This window comes from Phyllostomus hastatus, unplaced genomic scaffold (genome assembly GCF_019186645.2).
Source record: "Phyllostomus hastatus isolate PE091 unplaced genomic scaffold, TTU_PhHast_1.1 phas_contig_80, whole genome shotgun sequence".
Classification (NCBI taxonomy): Eukaryota; Metazoa; Chordata; class Mammalia; order Chiroptera; family Phyllostomidae; genus Phyllostomus; species Phyllostomus hastatus.
The window spans coordinates 3,425,010-3,452,558 of NW_025333960.1; the positions used below are offsets into that span (position 1 = coordinate 3,425,010).

Below are 27,549 nucleotides of genomic sequence, written 5' to 3' on the forward strand. Positions count from 1 at the left end.
TCACTGTGCCAGCCAGAGCAGGAGTAGCCTAGAGAAGGGCTATAGCCAGGCCTCTGAGATCCAAGGGTTGAAATCCTAGTTCTACTCATTACTAGCTGTGTGGCCTTGGGAAAGTCCTATCATCTCTCTAGACCTCAGTTTCCACATCCATAAAATAGGACAGTGAAGCCCACAGTCCATGAGAGGGCAAAATGAACTGGTTCATGTGGTGTGCTCAGAAGTGTGAGCACTTGGAAGGTGTTAGCTGATCTTTTCACCTTCTGGTTCAGGTCCTGCCCTGGATGCTTACATAACCAATTTGTACCTCCCACAGCTTGGGTGGTTAATTACCACCCATTTGTGTAGATTGGGACTAGTCCCAAGGCCACAGGACTGGTCTGGAGCGAAGCTAGGTTCCCATCCAAGGGCGCTGCTTCCCAGGACCATTGGAATTTGAGTGCAGTGACTTCCTGGCTATGTGAGTGAGACTAGACCTTACTTTTCTGTCCATAACACAGCACTAAGGAGGGGTACTTTCTCTCAGAGTCATTAATGGGATTTGGGATGAGAGCCATCTGCAGAGCTTTGGGAAGGGATGAGACAGCGTGCACTGGAATGAAAGACTAGGAGGATACACCTGCTGCTGGGTGGGCTGCTGCCAGGTTTGTCACACACTGCCCCCACCATGCCCTGCCACAAACAGGAGGCAGGGAGAAGTGTTATAAGAGGCACTGCCTGCTTTCTACACATATTCCTCCCTCGGTGCCACATTCAGTATCATATCCCCATCATAAAGACACAAACCCCAGCATTGTCTCCTTGGCCTAATACATATTAGAGCCTTACCAGCCCCCAAAGTCATATCCTAAACTCACAACCCACTCAAGCCCCACTAATAGGGCAAATGAACCCCCACCTAGCCATCTCCCCTGTATTAAGCCTGCCTCTCCCTAGAACACTGCCCCTCCCCGCTGTAGTCAGCCTAGCGGCCAGTGACTCTGTGACCTACATGTGACTTCAGGCCCTGGGCCCAATGAGGGGCTGGAGGAGGTGGCTAGGGCTGGAGGTTCCCTCCTAGCTAGACCTTGACTGCCCAGTCTCTCCCTGACCTCTCCACTAAACCAACCTCCACCTCAGTCTTAGACAGGCATGTCTAGCCTCCAGGTGCTGTGCTCTGGTCTGCCCCTGTGGCCCCTCCCGGAGAACCAGGGCCGCTGGGCTGGGGTGCCCCATGCCCCAGTCAGGACCCCTGGCCTCAGCCCTGCAGAGGAGCAGGTAAGAAGCTGAGCCCTATTCCTGCCGGGACCCTTTGCCCTCTGGGTGGTTCTTGGTGAGTATTCCCTACTTCCTCTCTCTGTAGGAGCTGAGGCCCAAAGTCTCTAGGAGCTTCCACTAGGGTGGGGGGATCCCAGTGGGGGTGGGGGAACCCATCTGTATCAGACTCCATGACATCCCATATCCCTCAGTCTCTCCCCAGTGACCACCCTTGGGTGTGGGATTATGGTCCCCATTTATAAGGACCCTGAGGCTCAAGGTCACTCAGTCTGTAGAAAGTGGTGGTGCCATGACTGCTTCCAGTCCAAGGAGGACTGGGGCCAGTGTGAAGTGCCCCAAATACGCAGAAGCAAAACATGTACCTTCCTGACCCAGACATGCACATAACTTTGAAATTCTACCCTATAGTAGGTCAGCTCTTGTTTTCGTTTATGGGGAAGTTACTGGTGAGAGTTGGTTGGGAGGCCAGGCACCCCTACTTGATCTCCCAAAGTCCCTCCAGCCAGCACCTCAGGCAATCAGACTGTCTGGGAATCCCACTTGTCTCCTCTGTAAGCTGGGGAAGAAAATAATTACACCACAGGGTAGTAAAGGAGACCAGATGAAACAAAGTACAAGGTTATGTAAATAGTTTTCCCCTACATCTTCTTTACTCAAAATTACTCAAGCATTTTGGGAAGAGTAAAGGGAAAGTAGAAAATATTAAGCACAGAAATTAGGAGAGAAATTCCACCACCCCACCCTGAATAAAAACTGCTACCCTTAGGGAGACTGTCCCCTCCACTTTCTGCTAAGTGCCTCCCACAAGGGGTAAACAGGGCACTGGGGGGCACTAGGGAATGGTGGGGGCAGGTGCTGGTGGGCACTGGAGGTAGGAAGCTGCAGGTGGGTCTGAGAGGAGTGGGCTTTGGTGAAGGGTGGGGGCAGGGAACTCTGCCCTTCCCATCCCCCATCTATCATCATCGTCATCATAGCTTGTTCTATCTGGCCCAGCTCAGCCTTGTCAAAACAAAGGTTCATGTTTTCTCCCACTCAGTTGCTTCCCTGCTGGCTGCCAGTGCCTCGACCTTTGACCAAGAGGGTCTAAAGGGCTCCACCACCTGTACATCTCTGATGATACCCTTATGGTTTTATGCTGGTAGTCAGCTTCCATGGTGTCTTGTGCTGGGAGGAGGGCACCTGGGAGCCTGAGGAGCAGGGGCCACCTCAGCTTTGCTTGTGTTTGTTGCCATCTGCTTGAGGGTCATGAAGTTCTTGAGTAGGGGTGACTTGCTGGTCTGGGGAGTTTGAGCTTTTGAAGGGACTAAATCTGTCTGGATGCCAGGGTTAGCCAGACTTCAGCTGGTACCTGTAAAATTATAAGAAATATACATGCATGTATATCTGCCTCCCTATCCAATTCCTGCTAATGTTTGGTTTTGGATCCCAGTTCCTGACAAGAGCTCCTAAATCAGTTGTAATCTCCTGCATGATAGGAGTTACAAGCATCTTTTGTTCTAAGGATGCCACTCTAGGTGGGCTCCTGGATGAGGATTGGTGACCAGAAAGACCAAGCTACAATTAGAAAAGTGTGGAACTTTCAGTCTTACCCCACATAGTCCAGAGAGAGGAGAGGGACTGCAGAATGAATTAATAATTAATCATACCTATGTGTTGAAGCCTCAATAAAAATCCCTTACCTAGGGGGTGGAGGTGGGAGCAGAGTTGAAGAGGGCATAGAAGCTCTGCAACCTTTCCCTAGACCTTGCCCTCTGCATCTTTTTGTCTGGGTTTTCACCTGTATCCTTTATCATATTCTTTTTCTTAATATAATAAACCAGTAAACACAGTGTCTCCCTGAGTTCTGTGAACCACTCTAACAAATTATCAAACCCTTGGAGGGGACCTTGGGAATCCCGATTTATGGTTGGTTGTCACCTTAGGTGACAACCTGGACTTGCAATTGGCATCTGAAGTATGTGTGGAAGGGGGCAGTCATGTGGGCTTGAGCCCTTAACCTGTGGGGTCTGTGGTGACTCCAGGTAGACAGTGTCAGAATTAAGTTGAACTGTAGGACACCCGGCTGGTGTCAGAGACTTGGTCAGTGTGGGAAAACCCTGCACATCTGGTCACAGAAGGTTTTATGTGAGAACAGTTTCTCTTATAGAGGGGAAACATGAGAGTGTTTTCCTAGAGAGTTTCCAAACCCAATAACAGCTTCATCAGCAGCTCACTTTATTCTTTTCCTTTGGCTTGTTTTCTATATTTTTATTTAAATGCATCTCTTTGACTTTTGATATAAACTTTAAAAGTAATTTTATGATAGGAGATAAGTAAGTTAAATATAAAAGAGTAAGTTTCCCACTTCATCTCCCCAAGTCACAGTTTGATTTTTTTTTTTTTGGTGTATCCTTTCAGACACATTTTATGTGTGGGCCCTTAAAAATATAAGTAGAAACATTTTATACATGTTAGAGGGTTTTTAAGATTGTTCATTATTGATGTGTTTAAAGTTGCCCCATTCTTTTAACTGTTTCATAATATTTCATTTGGATGAACTAAAATGTGTTTCATTCTTTGCTCTTCTATAAGTACATTTCTCTGTTTAAATATACAGTATGCTCTATGTATAACATCTTAGCCACTGTATTCTCATTATGAGCATAGGACAACTACAGTGCTGAAGAAAATTTAGTGACATACTGTGGCCAGTTCCTCTATTAGAAATGTCTTCATCATCTTCCCCTTTGCCATACACAATTTCTCTTACTGACCTTTTCTCTGAACTCTGCCCTACCTAAAGGGGCTCTGCTGGGCATCAGATAGCAGATCTGAAGACTTCCCACATGTGTCTGGGTTCCCATCACTACTAACACACTATCCTGAACTTCTTGAGTGTGGGACTTTTGAGGGCTCATTTCTGGGACTTCAATAACACCAGAAGTTGTTTGTCGAATGTGTGGGCAAAAGTATAAGAGTTAAGTACTCAAACCAACATCTTACAGGAGTTCAGTAGACAGGGGAAACATAGCTGGGCTTCTGGGAGGAGGTGGTCTTAGTAACATAGGCAAGGTTCTTAGACTGCAAAATCTGAGAAGGTCTCTTAGACATAATGGGAGGCAGTGAGTGAAGATGGAGAGACTGGCATTTCCAGAGTATGTTAGGGGTGGACGTGGCCCCATGTAAATCTGAACTAGATGCAGAGAGAGCCAGGCCCAGCCTGATTATAGAGGAACCTGAATGCCAAGAGTACTGTGGACATTATCAGGTGAGTAATGAGGATCCCATGAAGGTTTCTGGGCACTCTCCCAGAGAGTGTAGAAGTTTCTACAGAGTTCCTAGAGGGGCAGGAAGGCTGGAAGAAACAATTGGCTGCACAGAGGGCCATGAGTGTGGGAGATGATCATTTTGATAGCTAGGACTCCCAAGGCATGCATGTGTGCCAGACACTGTTTTAGGCATGTCAGTTAAGTTAGTCCCTAAGACAGCACTGAGGTGTGTGCTATCCTCACACTGATTTTGCAGAGAGGGATTGGAAGCTCCGAGAGGGAGTGTGTGCGTGTGCTGTATAGCAGATGCCCTGGTGCAGACTGAAGCCTGGAGAGGAGGAATGCAGAAGCAGCAGCCCCTGGAGGAGCTCCATTCCTCCAGCTGGAGGAGCTTGAGCCACAGTTTAGACCCAGGAAATCTGGCTCCAGTTTGGGCCAGAGCTCACTGAGGGCCCAAATGAGGCTGGGTTAGAGGGGTGCAGGGATGGGGGTGATTCAAACAAGGCTGAACCAACTGGATCATGGCTATCATTTTGGCAGAATTGGTGAGTCGAAAACTTCCAAGCAGGTGAGGTTTGCCCCATAGGATCACTGCTAGGCTAGAATGAAAGAAAGTAAGGTAGAGGTCAAATCACACACACACACACACACACACACACACACACACACACACACCCTGTTCTGGGAGCTTAACGGAGTCACAGGCTGTGGTATCCTCATAGGTTGTCAACTGTCACACAGGAAATGTTTGGTCTTAGCAGAAGTAATATTACTTCTAAGATAGGAGTCTGTCTCCACCTTCTTAGTTTCCTAGGGCTATTGTAACCAATCACCACAAGCATAGTGGCTTAAGACAACACAAATCTATTATCTTATAATTCTGGGTATCAGAAATCTGAAATCTGTTTCACTGGGCTAAAAGCAAGAAATATTAGTGCAAATGCACTGATATTGAAATCATATTTGTTCTTTTGCTGTTTTATTGAGTATCATGACTTTCATTTTGGGGGCACAAATAATGACATAGATTGTCTCAGTTTATGTTTACATGTTTAAAAAGTTCAAAATACACTCTTAGTAGCATTTACACATATTATAAAATATCAAGTTTAAAAAATAAATGCAGCAGGGCTGTGTTCATCTGGAGGTTCCTGGGGGAGCGGGGGGCGGGGGATCCATTTCCTTGCTCTAGCTTCTAGAGCATCCAGACCATCTGGACTTCTGCATTGCATGGCTCATGGCCTCTTCCTCCATCCTCACAGCCAGCAGCACAGCAAATTCAAATCTGTATTTCTGACTCTGTCCCTTTGGTTTCTTCTTATAATAACTATTATGATTACACTGGGGCCACGGGATAATGCAGGATGCTTTCCCATCTCAAAAGCATTATTTTAATTTTACTTGTAAAGTCTCATTTTCCATGTAATGTAACATGTTCACAGGTTTCAGGGGCTAGGATGTGGACATCTTCGGGGTCCATAATTCTGCTTACCACACCATCAGGTGCCCAGAATCCTCCAATACAATGGCTGAACACAGGACCTTTTATGAATTAGTCCTCTGCTTCTAACAGTACAGGCCACTGACCTTATTAGGCAAGCTGGGGAGTGCAGGGATATCTAGAATATTCTGTCCAATTTATGTGTTGAATACATCTGGCTTTCCTAATAAGAACCCATTTGTCCCATGTATTATATATTAATGGGCCTCAATTTCACCAGTGGAACTATATCTCTGACATTCTATATGCTGGATAGCATGGCCTCTGGTGTAGACTGAGATGGGGAGAGCTGAAGAACTTGTGGTAGCACTGTATGATTAGTACGCCAGCTGATCATGCAGAGCCAGAATTCCCAAGCAGGGCTGTCTCTGGCTCTCCACTGTGGCACTTGATATTAAACTGAAGACCTGCAAACAAGGAAGTTGCAAAGGTGAGCATGAGCAGGAAGCAAGAAATACTCCCCAGGTCCTGGCTTTGCTTCTTTAAGAACAGGTGGGTAGAGGCCTGGTACTCTGTGCCAGGTAGGGCACATTATCTCTTCAAATTCTTTCAACTATGCAGCCGAGTAGTCCATGCTGACAGATGAGGAAGCTGGGACAGGGGTGACCTATCCAAGTCCACACAGCTAGTAGTTAACAAGGCAAGGACTAGACTCAGCTGTGCCAACTGTTCTGTGCTCCTAAGGAAGTGGCTGATCCCATCACTCCACTTGCTGAGCCTTCTCCTAAACCGAGGTTCCCAGGATCCATGGGAACCTAAGCCATTGCCCAGGCCAGTTGAGGCCTGCCTATTGCAGGACTGTGGGCAACTCACACAACCTATCTGAACACCATCTTCTCATTTTAATGCTGAGAACTAACCCCCATCAGAAACTTGGAGTATTAGATCCAGGCCAACAAACAGAGCTGCTGCTTTTTTATTTTTTCACTCAAAAAATAATTATCACATGTCTATTATGTAACTATGGACATAGGGAATAAAGTTATTGAACAAAAATGGAATAGAAGACAACTTTCTTAAACTAAGTATAAACAAGAAATTGTAGATAAAAAGGTACAGTTTATCCTTGAAAGCAAAAAAAAACTTGATATAGAATAGTTGACATTAAGTCATAGCCAGACAAAGTTACATAATAATGAAACATTCACTGGTGATAAAATGGAAGTCTTACACAAGGAAAAAATAGGCAAATAGCTTTTGTGCTGCATTTAGGATTCAGGAAATTGCTGGAATTCCCTTTACATTTATGGCACATGTGTATGAACACTTCATTTTGGAGCAGATTGAATTTTGTACAGACTTTAGATACATTTTATAGAATGGCTGAGTCACTTTTATCAACTGACACAATTTAAAAATCATTAATTTTGACAGGAACATTTGTTGTGTTTTTGAGTTCTGTGATTATTTGAACAAAATTTTGCAAAAGCATTTGATAGTTAAACCTGCCTTCTTCATCTTGCACCTTGGTAAAATATCATGTTTAGTCCCAGTAATGAAGCCTACATTTCTGTGAGAACAGTGAATACAGTGGTTTCAGACTGCAGCTGTCACCTTTTAGCAGGCTATAAAATCAACCAAGGGGGTTGCAACCAATATTCATCAGAAAATTAAATAAAAGGAATTAGGATAGAATATATTAGGTGCCTTGTAATAAGGTTAAGTCTTGTGTGGTATATGTGTGCAGTGTGTGTGTGTGTGTGTGTGTAATTTACATTACTTTTGAAACTTTTTCCTTAATGTCCACTTTCTCTGGCAAGCTCTGATTAGAAGCCATACACCAGTAAAAAAACAAAACCAAACAAAAAAGCAACCTTTGTGCCAAGGTGTAAAACTCACAGAAAGTAGTCCAAATGCCATGTGCACAGGTGGAAGAACAGGCCCTGACCTTAAACAGTAATCACTGTCCTGACTTCTCACAGTGTATCTTAACCACACCTGCTCTTGAACTTTGTGTCTAAGGATAAATTATGTAGTACATTTTTTGTGTCCTCTTCACACAATGTGAGGGTGGGAGAGTCATCCCAGCTGCTGGATTATTTCATCCTCCTTGCTGTCTTGCTGTGGTTCCCTAGGGTGGGGCTCCCAGACCAGCAGCAGCAGCATCTGGAAACTTGTCAGAAATGAAGAGATTTTGGGGGTGGACCCAGCACTCTGAGTGATTGTGATGCCTGCTGGCCTTGAGAAACTCCTATTGGGACACATTCTTAGCCACTGTTCTGGAGAAACTCATATTTCTGATCGTTTTTTTTGCCAGGAGGGAAGGGATTATGTGCTTTTATTCCATGTGAAAATTAAGTGAAGGAATGGCTCTGCAAACCCTTTCAAGGTTCTGAGACAACCTGAACTGGCGGCATTTTCTCCCTTGCCTGTTCTGGCCCTCTGCTCCCTCCTGAACTGTCCCTTTCTTTCTCTCTCTCCCTCCTACTCCACCTGCCCTAAAGCCCCAGTGACACCCCTATCATTCACTCCTCAGGGCATGTCTTAGCCCACTGTGTTTGACCTCTGGGCACATTGGACATACTGTCCTTTCTTTCCTAGGCCTCTGCCCTTGGCCTGCAGGGCATCTGTGCTCCTGGCTGGGTTCCTAGCTCATGGTCTTCCTGGGTGGTACTTCTGCCCCTACCCAAATGCTGGCGTCCTCAGGGCCCATTCTTAGGCCCTTTTTTCTTCTCCTGTTACCTCTTGCCTTCCAGTGTCAAAGTCACCTGTCTTCAAGTCCACACCACCTCTCCCCTCAATAGACATTCTTTCAATGAATGAGTGAATAAATTTACCACAACCAGCTCTTCATCTCCCTTCACCCCCAAAATGGTTGGTTCTCCATGGCCATTGGGTGAATAAATGGCTTCAATGTCCACCTAGACACCAGGCTTTCACCCTAGTAACCTCCCCCACTTTGCCTGACTCCACCCTCAGGCTCTAGTCTGGGTATCAGAAGGAAGAGAGCTACGAAAGTGTCTGCCAGGACTCTGGGCTTCCTTGATTTTAACAAGACAGATGATAAACAAGGAAGGAAACAAACAAATCACAGTGTCTGATGGCAAAAAGTTCCAGAAGAAAACAAAGGTGGGAAGAGAGGCTAAGAGTCAAGAAGGCAATGTCAGGCAGGCCTCTGAGAAGTGGGCATTTGGCCTGAAACTACACTGAAGGGAGGGGCCCTCTAAAAGAAGGCAGATTAGGGAAGGGGGTTTAGGCAAAGGGAGGATACATGCAAAGGTCCTGAGGTAGGACCAGGAACATCAGGGATGTATGGAAAAGAATGATAGGGTTGGGGGGAGTGTGGGAGTTTGGGTTGCTTTCCCTCATTGGATAGGAGCCCTTAGAAGGTTTGTCCTGTCTCTGGCTTTAGGCTCTATGCTGGGCCTCCCACATTTGGCAGGATCTCAGTCCCAGAACTGCACATGTAGCCTGAGGTTACTTGCCAAGCTGGTCACTGATGGAGAGTGTTTCTCTGCACTTGTACAAAGGGCCTATGAGCTCCTGGCAGGTCTATTCCCACTCCTCTGGATTCTGCATCTCACACTATAGCCACAAACCTCAGGGGAGGGCCCACTCTGGTCCTTGCCTAGAGTCAAACAGCCTGGTCTCCAGTGAGCAAGTCCTCTTGGGAAGGCTTAATGCAGGAGGTGACACTGTAGATGGGCCCAGGGTGAAAACGAGACAGTCTCTGGGTGGGATCATAGGTTTCCAAATGAAGCAGGGGCAAATCCAAGTAGGGAGGAAGGCCCATTATGGAAGCCACAAGATGCTTGGCTCTGAGCTCCCACCCCTGCTGCACCTCACCGCTCTCCTTCTGCAGCTAGCACTGAGGAATGCCCTGCGCTACTTCCCCCCGGATGTGCAGGAGCTACTGGCTCCTGAGTTTGCCCAGGAGCTGCGGCTGTATGGACACATCTATATGTACCGGTTCTGCCCCCGAATTGAAATGAGGTGAGTGCTGGCGGGTGGGTGCAGCTTCAAAGGGGCCCAGAGTGGGAAGGGAGAGACATAAGAGGGACCATGATGGGGGTCAGGAACTCCAGAGTCAGCAGAGAAGGGGAAATTAAGGCTGTCCACACTAGGAGTCCAATGGATGTGGCATGCTAAGTTGTTGTCCCTCACACAGAGAGAGGAGGTAACAGTGTTATCATCTGTGGGAGTCTGCAGCCTAGAGCTGGCTGAAGCCCACAAGACTGGCCAGAAGATGGAGTGATCTTTATTAAATGGGTCCCTCTGGCTCAATGTCTTGGGGTATGGGTCTTGTGCAATTCTGAGGCCAAACTATATGCAAAATGCCTTTTTAAACCACATGCTTTTGTGTGTGTGTGTGTCTTGCCAAAGGGCAAGGAGAGGTTTAAAGGGTGTTCTGCCAGTGTCTTCAAATAGCTCAGGCTTCCATCAAAGTTCACAAGCTGAATTGTGATGACTGAAAGCCTTGTGAAGCCACGAATGACTGGGCCTCACCCCACATTGCACAGTCAGCAGTTCTGGAGTAGGTTGGAAGGATCTGCTTGTCACAGTTCCCAGATGCTGCTGCCCTACCCAGGTATCACACTGTGTATCTTTGTTCTTGGATATGCCAAAAGCCCAGACTTGTTTGGGACCACCACAAGGAATGGCCTGAACCTCATAAAACAGGAACTACATCTCCTCATTCCTTTTGGGGCCTGCTGCCTAGCACTTGCTGTAGAATTGGTGCCTAGGAGCACAGGTGGTGTGAAGGAAAGAAGGAAAAATAAACTGTACCCAGAGTAGAGGCTTCTGGAAAGTAGACATCAGCTTTGCTTCAAAGTCAACATTCTCTCAGTGGGAGCCTGCTGAGAAGGGAGGAAGGGTGGCCTGGGGTGGAGTGGGGGCTGAACTGCCTGTACCTGGAAGGGTAGAGGGCACAAAGCATAAAGTGAGCACCAGAGCCATTTGGCTTTGGTTCCTGCTGGGAGCTCCCGGGTGACTTCTGCAGCAGGATGTTGGGTCTCACTGTTCACACCTGTGTACCCTCCCATCATCATACCTAGTGGCTGGACTCCCCTTGCAGGGCCTACCCAATGAAGCAGTACCCTTGCCGGACAAAAGCCGCAGCAGCCATCATGCACATGATTATGAACAACCTGGATCCTGCCGTGGCCCAGGTAATAGCTAGGGAAACTGAAGCACAGGGACCAGAACTGTCCAATAGAATTGTAACGTGAGACACCCATGTAATGCATTTAAGCTTTTTATTTAGAAGTCATGATAGATTCCCAGTAACTATAGCACAGCACCAACATCAGGACACCAATATTGGTATAGTAGAAACACATGTAATTTAAAATTTTCTAATAGCCACATGAAAAAGTAAAAAAGAAAAGATTTAATACTATATTTTGTTTATCCTGATATATCTGAAATATTATCATTGTAACATGTAATCATTAAAAAAAGTTATTGAGCTATTTCACAATTTTTTCCACTAAGTCTAAACCTGGAGTAAGTTTTACACTTAGAGCATGTCAGACAAGCCAAGACTCAAGTGCTCAAGACTCAGGTCTGGCCACATGCGCCTGTAACGGGCCTCCTTGAGAGCCAGTCTGTACATCAGATCCATATTTGAGAAAAGATAGGCTTTGCAAGGTGAATCTCTAAGTATTATACTTGAGGGTGATATGGTCCTAGAATTTAACCACCCTGTGTGGTGGTGAGAGCTTCCTCAGCACTGGCCCTAGCCCCAAAACCTGATCACAAACCTGAGTACCCATGGCATTGACCCCAGGCTGAGTTCCCAAAGTGACTCCAGACCTAGCTCTATCCCTCACCCCAAGCTGAGCCCTTATCCCAATCACAGGTGGGCCACACCCCCTGGCTTCTCCCATTGCCCCCACCACTCCTTCATAAAGGCCCATCAGCCACCTTGCCCCATACAGCCCAGTGAAGGGGTGGGTGCTGTCGCTCCCCAGACTGCTGTCTCAGATGACACTTTGTCTTCTTCAGTTTCCCCAGGAGCTTGTGACCTACGGCGGAAATGGACAAGTGTTCAGCAACTGGGCTCAGGTACATTAGACTATGAGGCCTGGCTCCATGCCCAGGCCCTACCATGACCATGTCCTCTGGCCTAGAAGGAGGTTGCAAACCCAGGGCTTGGGACTCAGGTCTCTGCCTGCCTGATGCCTGAGATTACAGCACTGGAGACAATTTGAGGATGTGGAAGGTCTTAAGGGCAGGAGTGGCCTAACTTGAGGCACCAGGAGCCACTAGAGTATAACAGAGGCCTGGAGGGATGGGGCACTTGGCAGGACTTCTGAGGTCTGGGAAACTCTTGGAGCCTGGGGGTGCCTTGGGGCCTACTGTGGGTCCCCCACTTACAGGGCTTTCCATGTTTTGCTCTCCCTTGCAGTTCTGGCTGACAATGTCCTACTTGTCACAGATGACAGAGGAGCAGACACTGGTCATGTACAGTGGACACCCCCTGGGCCTCTTCCCAAGCTGCCCCAAAGCCCCGAGGCTGGTCATTACCAATGGGATGGTAGGTGCTGGGGCAGCTGGACACAGTTCTGGCCCAGGGACAGTGGGGAAAACCAGATGCCCCTGACACCTGCTTACCTATTGTTTCCAAGGGCACTATGCTGCCCTTAGCCCTTGGCTCCTGTCCATCTTTTCCAGGTCATTCCCAACTATTCTTCTAGAACCGAGTATGAGAAGCTCTTTGCCATGGGGGTTACAATGTAAGTCTCTATTTCAGTTTATATCATATCATTCCAGTAAATATCATATATTTCTACTTTTACTATAAAACAATGTAGCAATATTAAATAGAATTTTGAAAAATACAATCACTGTGCTATAGCAACTCCATATTTACATATTCCCAGCAGTTTTTATGAACATGCCCGCAATTTTTATATACTTATAAGCAAATGAACCTACTACTTGAATCCTGCTTTTTTCTAACATTTTATTATGAACAATTTCAAACATACAGGAAATGGAAAGAATTAACAATAAACACCAACAATTCTGTGATTAATGTACTATTAAACTCACTTTATCTGTGTCTTTCTGTCTGTCCCTCTGTCTATCTATCTTTCCAATTGGATTTTGATGCATTTCAAAGTAAGCTGTAAATATTATAGTCTGGAATTCAATATTTGTTTATAGGTTTTTCTTTGAAGTGAAATTTACACAAAATGAAATGCACACATCTTACATGAGCTCTAACAAATGCCTGCATATAAGCAACTCAAACCCCATAAAGATACAGACTACTGCCATTTCAGTTGTTATAAAGTTAATGCATGCTCTGGGCTGCAAACTTTCCTCAAACATTATAAAAGTGGCTACAGTGTAAAGGAAATCCCTCTCCCACTCTAGATCCCAAATTTATAGTTTCCCTTGCATCCTTTCAAACAAATTTCTTATGTGAGTGGCTACAAAGTAGATCATTATGATGCCTCCTCACTTGCCTTCCTCCTTTGACAATATAGCTTGGACATTGTTCCATTTCAGGAAACATGGATCTAACTTATTCCTGCTTTACCTGCAGTATTCAATTGCACCATAATTCATTTAGCCCACTTGCCTCCTGATTTGGGTTGTTTGCAGTGTTACAGTGAATGTCCTGATCTGTACATCTTTGTGGATATCTGGGAGTGATAATAACCATGTAAAATATAATCAAATCATAGTATTGGGAGCCAATAAATCAAGCCTCAGATTAATGCTTTATAATATAATAGTCACTACCGTTTGTCGTTCTAGGATTTATAGGTTTAATCCTCTGTACAATCCTCTGATATAGGTACTCTTATTACCCCATTTTGTGGAGGAAGAAACTGAGGATCAGAAATCAAATTACTTATTTTTGTTTGTCGTTAGTAGTCATGGTTGCTCTCATTATTACTATGAGCCTTGAAGACCTCTGCTGTACCAGTGGAAGCACCCAAGGGTCAGAGGGATGGGATCCATTCCTGGCTCCTCTGCCTTTTGTGACCTCCAGCAAGTCACTGTGCTTCTGTTTCATAGATACAGGATGGAAGTTTAAAGAGGGTGAAGCTACAGAGTTGGACCTGGTTTGGCTGCCCCTGATGGTTGGCCCCAGATGCTGTAGGCAGTTAACTAAAGAAAAGATGCAGATCACTAGTAGAGATAAGAAAAGGTTTACATGTACTGCATAAAAAACCTCCGAGAACAACTGATTGAAGCAAACCCTTTTCACTGTTGGGCTGACAAAAATAAAACTACAGATAATACCCAGTGCTAGGGAGGATGTGAGAAAACAGGAAATCACAGATTGTGGGTGGGGTCTAGGTCAGTACGGGGAGCTGGAGGTAGCTGGGTGGGCTACATTTAGTGACTGGGATAAAGAAACTTTTACCCCACACTTTTACTTACAAGAGTTATCTTGGAAGTAATATGCAGCAGATCACTTAAACACAAAGGATTGAGCCAGCTCTGCTATGTGTCCTAGTATAACCTTGGAAACTTGGATTGTATCTGTAAAGAGGAGATATTAATGAGTGTGAGAGTTAATTAAATGACAAAGGTGACACCCTTAGCATGGGGCACAAAAGGAACCCTTGGGCACTCTGCTTGAATGGATGCAGGCCCACCAGGGAACACACCCATACTGGGGGTTGAGGTGGGTTCTAATGGTTTCACTTGTCTCCCTGGATGGGTGTTTATCATATCAGTACTATTCTGTTATGTTTTATAATAGTCATATGACCTTTCAAGGTAAGGGTACTGCATCCTCATGTTTTGGAAGGGGAAACAGAGGTTCTGAGTGTTCCAGTGCCTTGCCTAAATTATGGGATATACTTGATATTTAGATACAGATCTGTGAGAATCAGGATCCACTTCTGATCCAGAAAAAAGAAGGGTAAATTCCTGGGCAACAGGAATCCAGTAGAAAAGAGATATGAACTTAAAATTTATAAGAGAGAAAAGTAAGTGGTGATCTCCCTTGAGACTCCCCTTACCTTAAGAAGAGTACAATTAAGCCCTGGCTGGCATAGCTCAGTGGATTGAGCGTGGGCTGCAAACCAAAGCATCGCAGGTTCGATTCCCAGTCAGGGCACATGCCTGGGGTGCAGGCCACAGCACCCCAGCAACCGCATATTGATGTTTCTTTCTCTCTCTCTTTCTCCCTCCCTTCCCTCTCTAAAAATAAATAAATAAAATCTTTTTAAAAATTAAAAAAAAAGAAGAGTACAATTAAGGCAATGTTGTCATTCCCCCATTACATTGCCAGCAATTCAAATGTTTGATAATTATCAAGGAATGCAAACAGGCATCCCATGCATTGCTGGGACAGTCACTTAGGAATCTCACAGTATTTGTTAATGTTTAAAATGTGTGTACCTGATGACCCAGCACCCGGGCTTCCTAGTTTCTACCCTGGGAGGCAGATCAGAGATGGCTCACTGCAACATTGTTCCTGTAGCAAAATTGGAGCCATCCTGATGATCGATGGGGAAGAGAACATTCTGTGGCTTCTGATACTGCATACTTGGAGCCACCAAAGGAGTGAGTGGGATCTGTGAGTGCTGATGTGGAAAGAATCCCACAGGCCTTGTGTTTAGGGGAAAAACAAGCTGTAGAAACAACACCTACTGAATGAGGCCATTTATGTAACTAATACTGATAGTAACTCCTCATGCAAAACAGTGCTCTAAATGGGTTTGTTGGAATCTAACTTACACGTAGTACAGTGTGCATATCTGGAGTGTGCATAGTTGTGTCGGCACCTCTTGCTGGAGACCAAGCTCCACCCCTGCCTCCCACAGTTCCCAGCCCTCCTTGCAGCAGGTAAAGTCCCCAGATGAAGGTCACTAAATGAATGGAATCCTGCAAAATGTACTCTTTCTTGGCAGGCTTCAATGCTAGGGCCATCACACACAAGAGAAATATATTCTTTCTTTTTTTCTGTGTAGAGTTCCATTGTGTTCATATACTGCAATTCATTCCTCCTGCTGATGGGTATTTCAGGGTCTGACCACTGCAAATCAAATTGCTATGAACAATGTTGTGTATGTCTTTATATGGGCATAGGCATGGAAAGTGGAAGTGCTAGGTCACATTAAACTTTTGTCGATGTGGCTAAATATTCTCCAGTGATTTTACCAATAATACTGCAGTTTTTAAGAGAATAAAATCTGTTATAAGAGATCTCAGGGGCCAGAGGGTGCCAAAAATGGGGGATTGTAAGCTTTTCTAAAATATTTTCTTTTGTTTTTTTTTAAGAGTGTATTAATGCATTTGGAAGTAATTAAAAATGAATTTTAAACCATCAAAAGTGGGGGGTTGGCACTGGGCTTACCCCTTGCTTGTTTTCTCTGTGGTCAGGTATGGCCAGATGACAGCAGGCAGTTATTGCTACATTGGTTCCCAGGGAATCGTCCATGGCACAGTGGTAAGAGGCAGAGGTCATGACTGGCCTCAGGGGATGGAAAGTGGACATGCCTGAAGTGGACAGTGAGCTCCCAACTCCTCTCTCTGCAGCTCACCTTGTTGAATGCTGGTCGTCGGTACCTGGACGCCAATGACCTGGCTGGGAAAGTCTTTGTCACCTCTGGACTGGGTGGAATGAGTGGGGCTCAAGCCAAAGCCTCAGTCATCGTGGGATGCATTGGTGTTATAGCAGAGGTGAGCACACGAGGAGCGCTGAGTCCTCATCCCTGCTCACCTCCCTCCTTCTTCATTTGAGAGCCACTCACACTCACAACACTCTTGTCTCTAGGCCCTTCCTTGTCCCCTCTACAAAACCTTCCAGGGTGGGTTCCCAGGGCAGTATACCCCTTCTGCCTTCAAAGTGCTCATTGTTTTCCATGGTCAATGCCTGTTGATGTTATCGCATGAAACTGACTTTCTGTGGGTTAAGCTTTCATTACTGCACTGAAAATGTGGAATATAGCTGGGAGATAATAAGTGGTTATGAATAAATGAACATAGATACCTCTAACTCAGACAGTTCACAATCAGGGGTAGGAAGCAGATGAGCTGCCCATCAGTAGAGGGCAGCGGCTCTTCCTCAGTGGCTGTCACAGCTTTCTTTGGTAGTGCCATGCAGGGAAACAAGAAGAGAAGGTGAGTGACTCTAAGAAAAGCCTTGGTGATACATGCCAGTGTGATTTACACTTAGTTGATACTAAACCTATAACATACATAGCTGTACTTGTTAAGACCCCATTTGACTGCAGATAACAGGAAACCAAGATATGGCAGCTCACATAAATAGGATTTTATTTTTCTCATATAACCAACAGTGTTGGCATTGGTTCAGCAGCCCAGAGCCAATATCTCTAGATTACTTTGGGCTTCCCTTGTGGGTACAAAATGGCTGCCACAGCCCTAGCCAACCCATCTATAGTCAAGAAAGAAAGAAAAGAGAAAGGGCAGTGCCAACTATGGCTGACTCTATATCAGTAAAAAAAAAAATAATATCTTAAAATTCTGGTCAGTATTGGATCAGATAGATATTCTTATCTACAAGGGAGCTGGAGACAGTGGAAAGGATATTTGTTACCTTGGACATGGCTCATCTCCTGGGGCTGAGCACAGTGTCACTCTAAACACAATCCAGTTTCCGTTGCTTTAAAATAAGAAGGAGGGAGAATGAATATTGGAAGGCATCTGCCCTGACAAAAGTGATCTTGTCCATCAAGTTTGTGCATATTAAGGCACTGGACTTGATACTATAGTTTATTTCTTTCCTTTCAAATAATAGTCTTAATCTCTTTACACCCTTGTTAATGCTGGTTCATTTGCTGTTGATAGTGGGATTGTAGGGGAGGGTAGTTATTTTTACAGATGTGGGTTTGTTTCCTGGGCTTTGTGGTTTTGTTCTGGCAGCACCTGCAAAACAACATTTAAGATGTGGTCAGCAGAGTGACCCTCAGTCAACCAGGTGGAGGGAAAGACCCACCAAAGAAGGGCAATCAAAATTCAATGACAACCAGAGAGCCAACATAAACATCATAAAGGGCATCCCAAGAGCATCAAGTCCAGGAGATCAAGGAGACTGCACCATTGAATCTCACAGGCCTCCTACCATAGAAGTTCACACTACAAACTCAAGGAGTCAAAGTGGACCAATTTAAGTAGCAGAAGCAATCAAGAAGAGTCTCACAAATAGTGGGAAGAAAAAAAAGACAGTCCCCAATTGAAAGGAAAGGAAGAATCCTCAGAAAGAGTGCTAAATTAAATAGAGGCAAGTCAGCTATCAGATATTGAGTTCAAAATAGTGGATGTAAGAAACCTCTATGAGTTCAGTGGGAATTACCAAAAACTATAGGGAAACTACGAGGAACTTACTGTGAACTATATCAGCATGAAAAAGGACATAGAGACTATCAACAAGCGCCAAGAAGAAATGAAAAACATAATATTTGAATTGAAGAACACAGTGGAAGGAATCAAAATCAGGCTAGATGAAGCAAAAGATCATATCAGCAAGCTGGAGGACAAGGTAGAAAAAAAGAAAGAGCAAGAAAAGGAAAAAAGACTCAAAAAGAAAGAAGAGGGGTTACAGGAACTGGAGGACAACATGAAACAGAATAATATCAGTGTAATAGGGATACCAGCAGGAGAAGAAGAGGAGCAAGTGATAGAAAACCTATTTGAAAAAGTAATGATGGAAAACTTTTGTAATGTGATGTGAGAAAAAGTCACACAAATCTGGGAAGCACAAAGCATCCAAATCAAGAGGAACCCAAAGAGGCCCACTGCAAGACACATCATAATTAAAATGGCAAAATTCAAAGACAAAGAGAGAATCTTAAAGGCAGCAAGGGAGAAACACACAAAAAGGCTACCAGCTGACTTCTCAACAGAAGCACTACAAGCCAGAAGGAATGGCAAGAAATATTCCAACTAATGAAAAGCAAAGGCCTACAACCAAGACTACTCTACCCAGCAAGGCTCTCAATTAAAATGGAAGGCAAAATAAGGAGTTTCCCAGCAAAAGAAGGCTAAGAGAATACACCCCCACCAAACCAGCTCTGCAAGATATGCAAAAGGGATTACTTCAAGAAGAAGAAGAAAAACAGTGAGAGAGAGAGGAAGACAGGTACAAAAGGGGTAAGTGGCAATGAAGAGGTACCTATCAATAATAACCTTAAATGTAAATCGATTAAATGGTCTAATTAAAAGACATAGGGTACTGAATGGATAAGAAAACATGAACAGCACATATGCTGCCTACAAGAGACCCACCTCAGAACAAAAGGCTTACACACACTGAAATTGAAGGGTTGGGGGAAAAAATGCTCCAAGCAAATGGATAGGAAAAAAAACTGAGGTAGCAATACTTATATCTGACAAAATAGACCTCAGAACAAAGGCCATAAAAAGAGACCTAGAAGGACACTTCATAATACTCAAGGGAAGAATCCATGAAGAAGACAAACATTATAAACATATATGCACCAAACACAGGAGCACCCAAATATTTAAGGAAAATATTGGAGGACTTTGAGCAAGATATAGACAGCAGCACACTTATATTAGGGGATTTTAACACCCTACTGTGAAAAATGGATAGATCTTCCAAACAAAATATCGAGGATATTGCATCATTGAACAATGCCCTAGATCAAATGGACTTAACTGATACATATAGAACCTTTCATCCTAAAGAAGCAAAATACACATTCTTTTCAAATGTGCATGGACATTTTCAAAGATAGACCACATTATAGGACACAAAATAAGCCTCAACAAATTCAAGAAAATTGAAATCATATCAAGAATTTTCTCAGACCACAATGGCCTGAAACCAAACTCAAGGAAAAAAACATAAAACACTCATTTTCATGGAAATTGAATAGCATGCTACTAAACAATGCGTGAGTTAATAATGAGATCAAAGAAGAAATCAAAACCTTCTGGAAACAAATGAAAATGAAACTCACAACAACCCAAAACTTACAGGACACAGCAAAGGCAGTCCGAAGAGGGAAGTTCATAGCTATACAGGCCTACCTAAAAACAAATAGGAACATTTCAAATAAACAACCTAACCCTACACCTACAAGAACTTAAAGAAGACAGCCCAGAGCAAATAGAAGGAAGAAAATAACCAAGATTAGAGCTGAATTAAAGGACATAGAGACTAAAAGAACAATAAAAGGATCTATAAATCCAGGAGCTCATTCTTTGAAAAGATAAACAAAATCCTGGATCAATAAATCCAGGAGCTCATTCTTTGAAAAGATAAACCAATATCACTGATGAACATAGACACTAAAATCCTCAACAAAATATTGGCAAACTGCCTCCAGCAATACATCAACAAGCCTTTAAGTGGACTCATCAAGAAAAAAAGAGAGAGAACCCAAAAACCAAAATCAGAAATGAAAGAGGAGAGATTACAACTGATATCACAGAAATAAGATTTTAAGAAGTTACTATGAAGAACTATATGCCAAGATTTTTTAAAACCTGGGTGAAATGGACAAATTTCTAGAAAAATAGAATCTCCCAAAACTGAATGGAGAAGAAGCAGAAAGCCTGAACAGACCAGTTACAGATGGTGAAAACAAAGCAGTAATCAAAAAACTCCTGACACACAAAAGCCCTGGACTGGATGATTTCACAGGAAAATTTTATAAAATACTTAAGGAACAGTTAACCCCTATCCTTCACAGACTATTCAAAAAAATCCAAGAAGCTGGAAGACTCCCTAATTCTTTTTATGAAGCCAGCATCATCCTAAATCCAAAACAAAGACACAACAAAGAAAGAAAACTGCACGCCAATATCACTGATGAACATAGACACTAAAATCCTCAACAAAATATTGGCAAACTGCATCCAGCAATACATTAAAAATATTATACACTATGATTAAGTGGAATTTATCCCAGGGATGCAAGGATGGTACAATATTCACAAATCAATAAACATAATATATCACATAAACAAAAGGAAAGACAAAAATCACATGATCATATCAATAGATACAGAAAAAGAATTTGATAAGGTACAGCACCCATTTATGATAAAAACACTCAGCACAGTGGGCATAGAGGGAGCATTTCTCAACATAATGAAGGCCATATACGAGAAATAGAGAGCCAACATCATATTCAATGGGCAAAAACTAAAAGCTTTCCCACTAAGATTAGGAATAAGACAAGGATGTCCACTTTCACTACTTCTATTCAACATAGTATTGGAAGTCCTAGCAACAGTGATCAGACAAGAAAAAGAAATAAAAGTCATCCAAATTGGAAAGGAGGACATAAAACTGTCTTTGTCTGCAGATGACATGATTGTGTACATAGAAAACCATATAAACTCCACCAAAAGAACTACTTGACCTAATAAGTGAATTTGGCAATACAGCAGTACACAAAATCAATATTCAGAAATTAAAGGCATTTTTATACACCAACAACAAAATATCAGACTCAGAAATTAGAAGAAAAACCCATTTGATATAACAACAAGAAAAATAAAGTACCTAGGAATAAACTTAACCAAATAGGTCAAAAGACCTGTACTCAGAAAACTACACAACACTGTAGAAAGAAATTAAGAAAGACACAAATAGAAGCACATACCATATTCATGGATTGGAAGGATTAACATTATTAAAATGTCTATACTACCCAAAGCAATTTATAGATTCAAGACAATTCCTATTAAAGTACCAATGACATATTTCACAGATATGGAACAAACATTTCAAAAAATGGCATAAGAACACATACATAGAACAATGGAACAGAATAGAAAGCCCAGAAATAAACCCAAGTCTCTATGGTCAATTAATATTCAAGAAAGGGGACAGAAGCATAACATAACGTAAAAATAGCCTCCTCAACAAGTGGTATTGGGAGATCTAGACAATTACATGCAAATAAATGAAACTCAATCACCAACTAACACCATACACAAAAGTAAACTCAAGATGGATAAAAGACTTAAATATAAGTTGTAATACCATAAAAGTCCTAGAGGAGAACATAGGCAGGAAATTTTCAAATATTCCACACAGCAATATTTCCACTGATATGTCCCCTAGAGCAAGGGACATAAAGGAAAGAATAAACAAATGGGATCTCATCAAAATAAAAAGCTTCTGCACAGCTAAAGAGTATCAGCAAAATGAAAAGGAAACCAACTGTATGGGAAAATATATTTGCCAATGATACCTCAGACAAAGGTTTGATCTCCAAAATATATAAAGAACTCACAGGACTCGAAGAAAACAAACAATCCAATTAAAAAATGGGTAAAGGACCTAGGGAGACACTTCAGGGAGAATGTACAGAGGGCCCAGAGACATATGAAAAGATGCTCAGCATCACTAGCCATCAGAGAGATGCAAATTAAAACCACAATGAGATACCACTGCACACCAGTCAGAATGGCCATCATAAATAATTCAACCAACAGAAAGTACTGGTGAGGCTGTGGGGGAAAGGAAACCCTAGTACACTATTGGTGGGAATGTAGACTGGTGCAGCCACTGTGGAAAACAGTATGGAATTTCCTCAGAAAACTGAAAGCAGATCTGCCTTTTGACATGGCAATTCCACTGCTGGGATTAAACCCTAAGAATCCTGAAACACCAATTCAAAAGAACCTATGCATCCCAATGTTCACAGCAGATAATTTACAATAGCCAAGTGCTGGAATCAGCCTAGGAGCTCCTACCCTTCACAACAGCATGGATGGAACTGAAGAGCATAGTGTATGTGAAACAAGCCAGGTGGTGAAAAACAAATACCATATGATCTCACCTATAAGTGGAACCTAATCAACAAAACAAGCAAGCAAAATATAACTGGAGACAATTAAAATACATAAAGTGATGGTAACCAGAGGGGAGGGGAGAACAAATAAGGGGGGGAAATGGAAGGGTCATCAAGGAACATGTATAAAGGACACATGGACAAAGCCAAAGTGGGGTAAGGATTGAGGGTGTGAGGTAAGGATGGGTGGGGCAGAGAGCAGTCATAGGGGAGGAATTAAAATACTATGGTTAATGTCACAAAAAAAGAAAAAGGAAATAAAAGTGGGTGATTTATATCAGAGTATGGCACCTACCTATTGGAGACACACCCTGGGATGATTGGTGACTGGGTGGCTTATGTTTCTTGGTCACAGGTGGATAAAGCAGCCCTTGTGAAACGCCACCAGCAAGGTTGGTTGATGGAAATGACCGACAACTTGGACCACTGCATTGAAAGACTCAGGTACAACATCTGACAAGTGAGCATTGAAAGTGGGGAGACCATGGAAGGGGACCCAGAGACTGGGTTGCTCAGAATAGGCCTGCCAATGTCAGACACCTGGCCACAGATGGCCACGACACCTCGTTAACACTCAGAAGCAGTATAGCAGGAAGGATCTTGTAATAACTATTACTTGCTGATGTGTAGGAAACCCCTGGATTTGCACACTTTGGTGGACAGAAACTTGGTTCTAATAGATTTTCAATTATCCTCTTACTTTCCCCCCAACACTGAACCATAGCTTTTTTTAAAAAAAAAAGATTTTATTATTTATTTTTAGAGAGAGGGGAAGGAAAGGACAAAGAGAGGGAGAGAAATGTTGGTATGAGAGATAAATACTGATTGGTTGCTTCTCATACATACCCCAACTGGAGACTGAACCCACAATCCAGGCATGTGCCCTGACTGGAGTTCAAACCAGCAACCTTTTGCTTTGTAGGACAATGCCCAATCAACTGAGTCACACTTGTCAGGGCTATTCAGCCATAGTTTTGCAAAGAATGTGTGTGTCTCTCACTTTTGTGACCTGAGTGCTCATTCCAGAGCCTTTTACATACTAGATGCTCACTGAATCTATTGGGGAAACATGAACCTTTGAGTGATGGAGCTTTCCCTCAGGGTGACTCCATCAGGTTCAATATAAGTTGATCTTCCTCTTCATTGTAATTGCCTGTGTGGTATCAGGGGTAGCTTTTCCCCTCCTGCTTGATGTCTTCTGAGGTACTTTATTGGGAATGGGTTGGGAGCAGGGGCGCGGACTGCCCTAAAGCTTTTGCTCAAAAGCCATTTTGAAAGCATCCTCTCAATTGATTTGCTTTGCAGTACTGAGCCTGTGAGGGGAGAATGCATTGGCACCATAATTCTCCATCCCAGCTACAATATTCTAATCAACAGGGGCTTGTATAAAAATGTTTAAGTACACACAGATTTTGAGAAACATTCCTGTTCTGAAGATGGGATATTATTTGACATAGATCTTTCTAAAATACTATTTTGACTACATTGCACCCCTGTGTAAAACTCCCAGATAACTAACTCTCCATTAATTATAGGAAAAATTCCAAACTCTTACTGTGCCACTAAAGGCTCTTGCCTGATTTGACTACTGTCCCTGTTAATGCTGGCTAGCATCCTGAACACACACACTTGTACACTCTGACACACACACATACCCATTTACACATACTTGCAACATATACATTCAGACACACACATTCACACACTTCCAACCACTCTGATATTCTTGCCATTATCTAAATATGCCTCTTCCATTTACCTTCTTTTTTCTTTTCACTCACACAAAGTTTGGGCCAGCTTAATTCCTTAACGTCTACTGCCACACACACATACACACAATCATTTCACATCAGTTTAACAAACTGCCTTAAGGAGCCTGTCTCACCATATTTCTGCTCCCTGAGTTAGAGAAGACACAGATGGGAATGGAGTTATTTTGGGGGGACTCACAGTGCCTGTTCTTGCCCTTAGGCTGTAATGCAGTCCTCTTTCCCCAGCGTCCCTCACTGTTCTGCGAACAAGTGTCCTTTTCCTGTTTTGTTATCCTGGTGTGCCTGAGAGAGAGGAGTGTGTCTGGACCCTGCTGGCATCTCTCTGCAAAGCAAAGACTTCAGTTGATCTGTATCTTTGAGTGGGTGCCACACTGCCCCACTTATTGATGCTTTTTGATACCTTTCATATCTGTGAGAGGCTTTATATATTCAAGTTTTCTGTTCTCCAAAATATTTTCTCTTTTTTTTGTACTTTTATTTTTCCAATGTGGAATCAAAAGTCACTTTAGTGACTTTTATGATTTGAGGATCACCTTGAGTGAGTTCTAGGATGGTCCTTATTAGAGTTCTAATAGTAATAGCCATAATTCTAAGCCCTTCAGGAAGGGTTGTCACCACTGTCACCTCAGTTCTCCTGTCTAGGGTATTCAAGTCTGCCATTTCCCTTATGGTCTAGGTCCTCAAAGGACACACCTCATAGGTCACTGAATCTCAGGCCCTATACTTGCACATGATACTTTTGGTGGCCTCTTGGGTCTTCTGCATTCTAGCCATCTGGGTGTCCCCTGGGTGTTGGCCAGTATAAATGGCTGTGGACAGGTGTGATGGAACCATTTGTTCTGCTCTTTTGCCCTCTAGGAAAGCAAAGGAAAAAAAGGAGGTGCTCAGTCTTGGTTATCATGGCAATGTGGTGGATCTTTGGTAAGTACAGGGGTGGGAGTCAGCAGCCTTGGGGACCCCAGGTGAACTTTTCCCTCAAGGCAAATTCCCAGTGGTGGCCAGGTGCTCCTGGAATGCAGTTTCAAGTGTAGACCTGAGGTTCTGCTTCCAGGTTTTGTGACCTGTATCTTGGCCTGAGTTCATAGCAGCCTTCCCATAGGTGTTCTTTGAGGGAAGAGGGGTGTGGGGAGGCATGTATGATTAGCCTCAGTCTCTGGCTGCTGGACATGTGGGCTGTATAACATGCTACAATGTTAGGCCCTAAACTCAGGCCTCAGATGCTTCCTGCCCCTGCTCTGGGCAGTTGCTGCTCTGTACTGACTAGACCACATCTTCTCCAGGGAGCGCCTGGTCCATGAACTGGACATGACAGGGGAGCTCTTGGTGGACCTGGGGTCGGACCAGACATCCTGCCACAACCCATTCAATGGTGGCTATTATCCTGTGCAGCTTGGCTTTGCAGAGGCCCAGAGCCTCATGGCCTCTGATCCTGCCACATTCAAGGGCCTGGTCCAAGAAAGGTGATGCAGGTCCCAGGGTTGCTCAGGGTGTGAGGTAGGGGCACAAGGTGGGAGGGCTATACACTGGAAGGAGCTTTGGACTGAGCAGCTGTGGCCTCTTCCTGGTTCTCCAGTGACCACAGCTGGTAGCTGTGTGGCCTTGGCTAGGACCCTTAACCTCTCCAAGTTTCTGTCTTCTCTGTCAGATTGAATGGAAGTCAGCAGAGATGGCTGACCTCCATGGGGTGAGGCTGGGGATGACAGTGATGGGGCAGAGAGGGCCCATTTCAGAGTCTTACCAGTGGCTGGAACTGAAAGCTAATTGCTGGCCCATTGCAGCCTGAGGAGGCAAGTTTCAGCCATCAACCGACTAGCCAAGGAGAACTTCTTCTTCTGGGACTATGGCAATGCTTTCCTCTTGGAAGCCCAGAGAGCAGGTGAGAGAAGGGTGGCTTGCTGAGGGTCCCATCCTCCCTGGGCTGGCAGCAGGCACACTCTCCCCGCCAACCAGGGCTATCCTGGCAGGGACCAGGGGCAGGCAGGGACCAGGGCATGTAGGTTTCACTATGCCCCTGCCTGGCCTTCTGGAAGCTGGTCTTGCCAGCTTAACCTCTCTAGTCTCAGTTTCTCCATTTTCCTTAAGAATATAAAGCACCATAAAGAGAGTGGGAACAATACTTATGTACAAGCTCCATTGCAAAAAATGCAGCTTTACTTTTTTTTGTGGAGGAGACTTTTTTTTCTGTAAAATAGGTGATTCATTCATAGATTGTAAAATTCGGAAGGTATAAAAAATATTCAATGGAAAGGCTCCCTCCCAGCCCCATCTCTGGAACCAATTCTCCCCCTGCCTCAGAGTCTGCAGGCTCTGTGGTGCCTGTCTGGATATACTTGCAGCAGACACAGGCATGTGTACATGCTGCCCTGCCCCATGCCAAGAACTTATGGGCTCCAGCTTGTACTTGCTTTCTCTTCTTTTACCTGAAAAGACACCTGGTGATGATTCACTACCTGGACAGAGCACTTCCATAGTCTTTCCCTGGGCTGTTTTTAAATTGTCATCTGGATGGTGGTGTATGTCCTCACCTTGGGTGGAACCTGCCAGCTTGCAGCCGGTTCAGGTAAAACTGTGTGGGTGCTTTGTCCACAGGAGCTGACGTAGAAAAGAAAGGTGCCAAAAGGACAGAGTTCCGCTACCCTTCATATGTCCAGCACATTATGGGGTAAGTGATGAGCCCCTTTCCAGTGTCTGGGTCCTAGACATTCAGGTCAGAAAAGCTGCTCCTCTGACCTCTGCTGTGAGGCCACAGAATGGTGGCCACATCAGGTCATGGGGTTCCACCACAAAAAGCAATTTCATGGTGAAAAAAAAACTGAAATCGTGACAGACCTTGTACAGGGCTTTAATGAGAGGGCATGGAGGCTTCAGGGGCCTGGAGCTGAGGTTACTTTCTAGTGAACTCGTCAGTCTTCAGTACCCATAACCCTAAATGCTGTCCATCCCATAGTCATTGTTGTAGGGTGGCTGACGGTTTGATCTATGGAGGCCAAGACCTGCTTTTCCCTGCAGCCCCTGTACCTACCTGGCTGTGCCAGACAGGTCTGGGGAGGCCAGTGGCC

At 44.1% G+C, this 27,549-nt stretch overlaps 1 protein-coding gene across 4 annotated transcripts in view; it reads left to right on the plus strand.

Annotated features, from left to right (window-relative positions):
• The first annotated feature begins 1,066 nt into the window (after positions 1-1,066).
• The window catches only part of UROC1 (urocanate hydratase 1), a 45,719-nt gene continuing 19,236 nt past the window's right edge, over positions 1,067-27,549 (plus strand). The window contains exons 1-13 of one of the 4 annotated variants that reach the window (XM_045849579.1): positions 1,067-1,254; positions 9,806-9,936; positions 11,021-11,114; positions 11,953-12,012; positions 12,356-12,484; positions 12,622-12,683; positions 16,303-16,369; positions 16,459-16,602; positions 23,074-23,162; positions 25,349-25,411; positions 25,771-25,950; positions 26,269-26,366; positions 27,080-27,152. In XM_045849579.1, coding sequence (XP_045705535.1) covers positions 1,129-1,254; positions 9,806-9,936; positions 11,021-11,114; positions 11,953-12,012; positions 12,356-12,484; positions 12,622-12,683; positions 16,303-16,369; positions 16,459-16,602; positions 23,074-23,162; positions 25,349-25,411; positions 25,771-25,950; positions 26,269-26,366; positions 27,080-27,152 — 1,316 coding nt within the window. In that variant the 5' untranslated portion in view covers positions 1,067-1,128. Of the gene's footprint in view, positions 1,310-9,805; positions 9,937-11,020; positions 11,115-11,952; positions 12,013-12,355; positions 12,485-12,621; positions 12,684-16,302; positions 16,370-16,458; positions 16,603-23,073; positions 23,163-25,348; positions 25,412-25,770; positions 25,951-26,268; positions 26,367-27,079; positions 27,153-27,549 lie in introns of all 4 variants that reach the window. The other 3 variants (XM_045849578.1, XM_045849581.1, XM_045849580.1) reach the window with 3 other exon arrangements.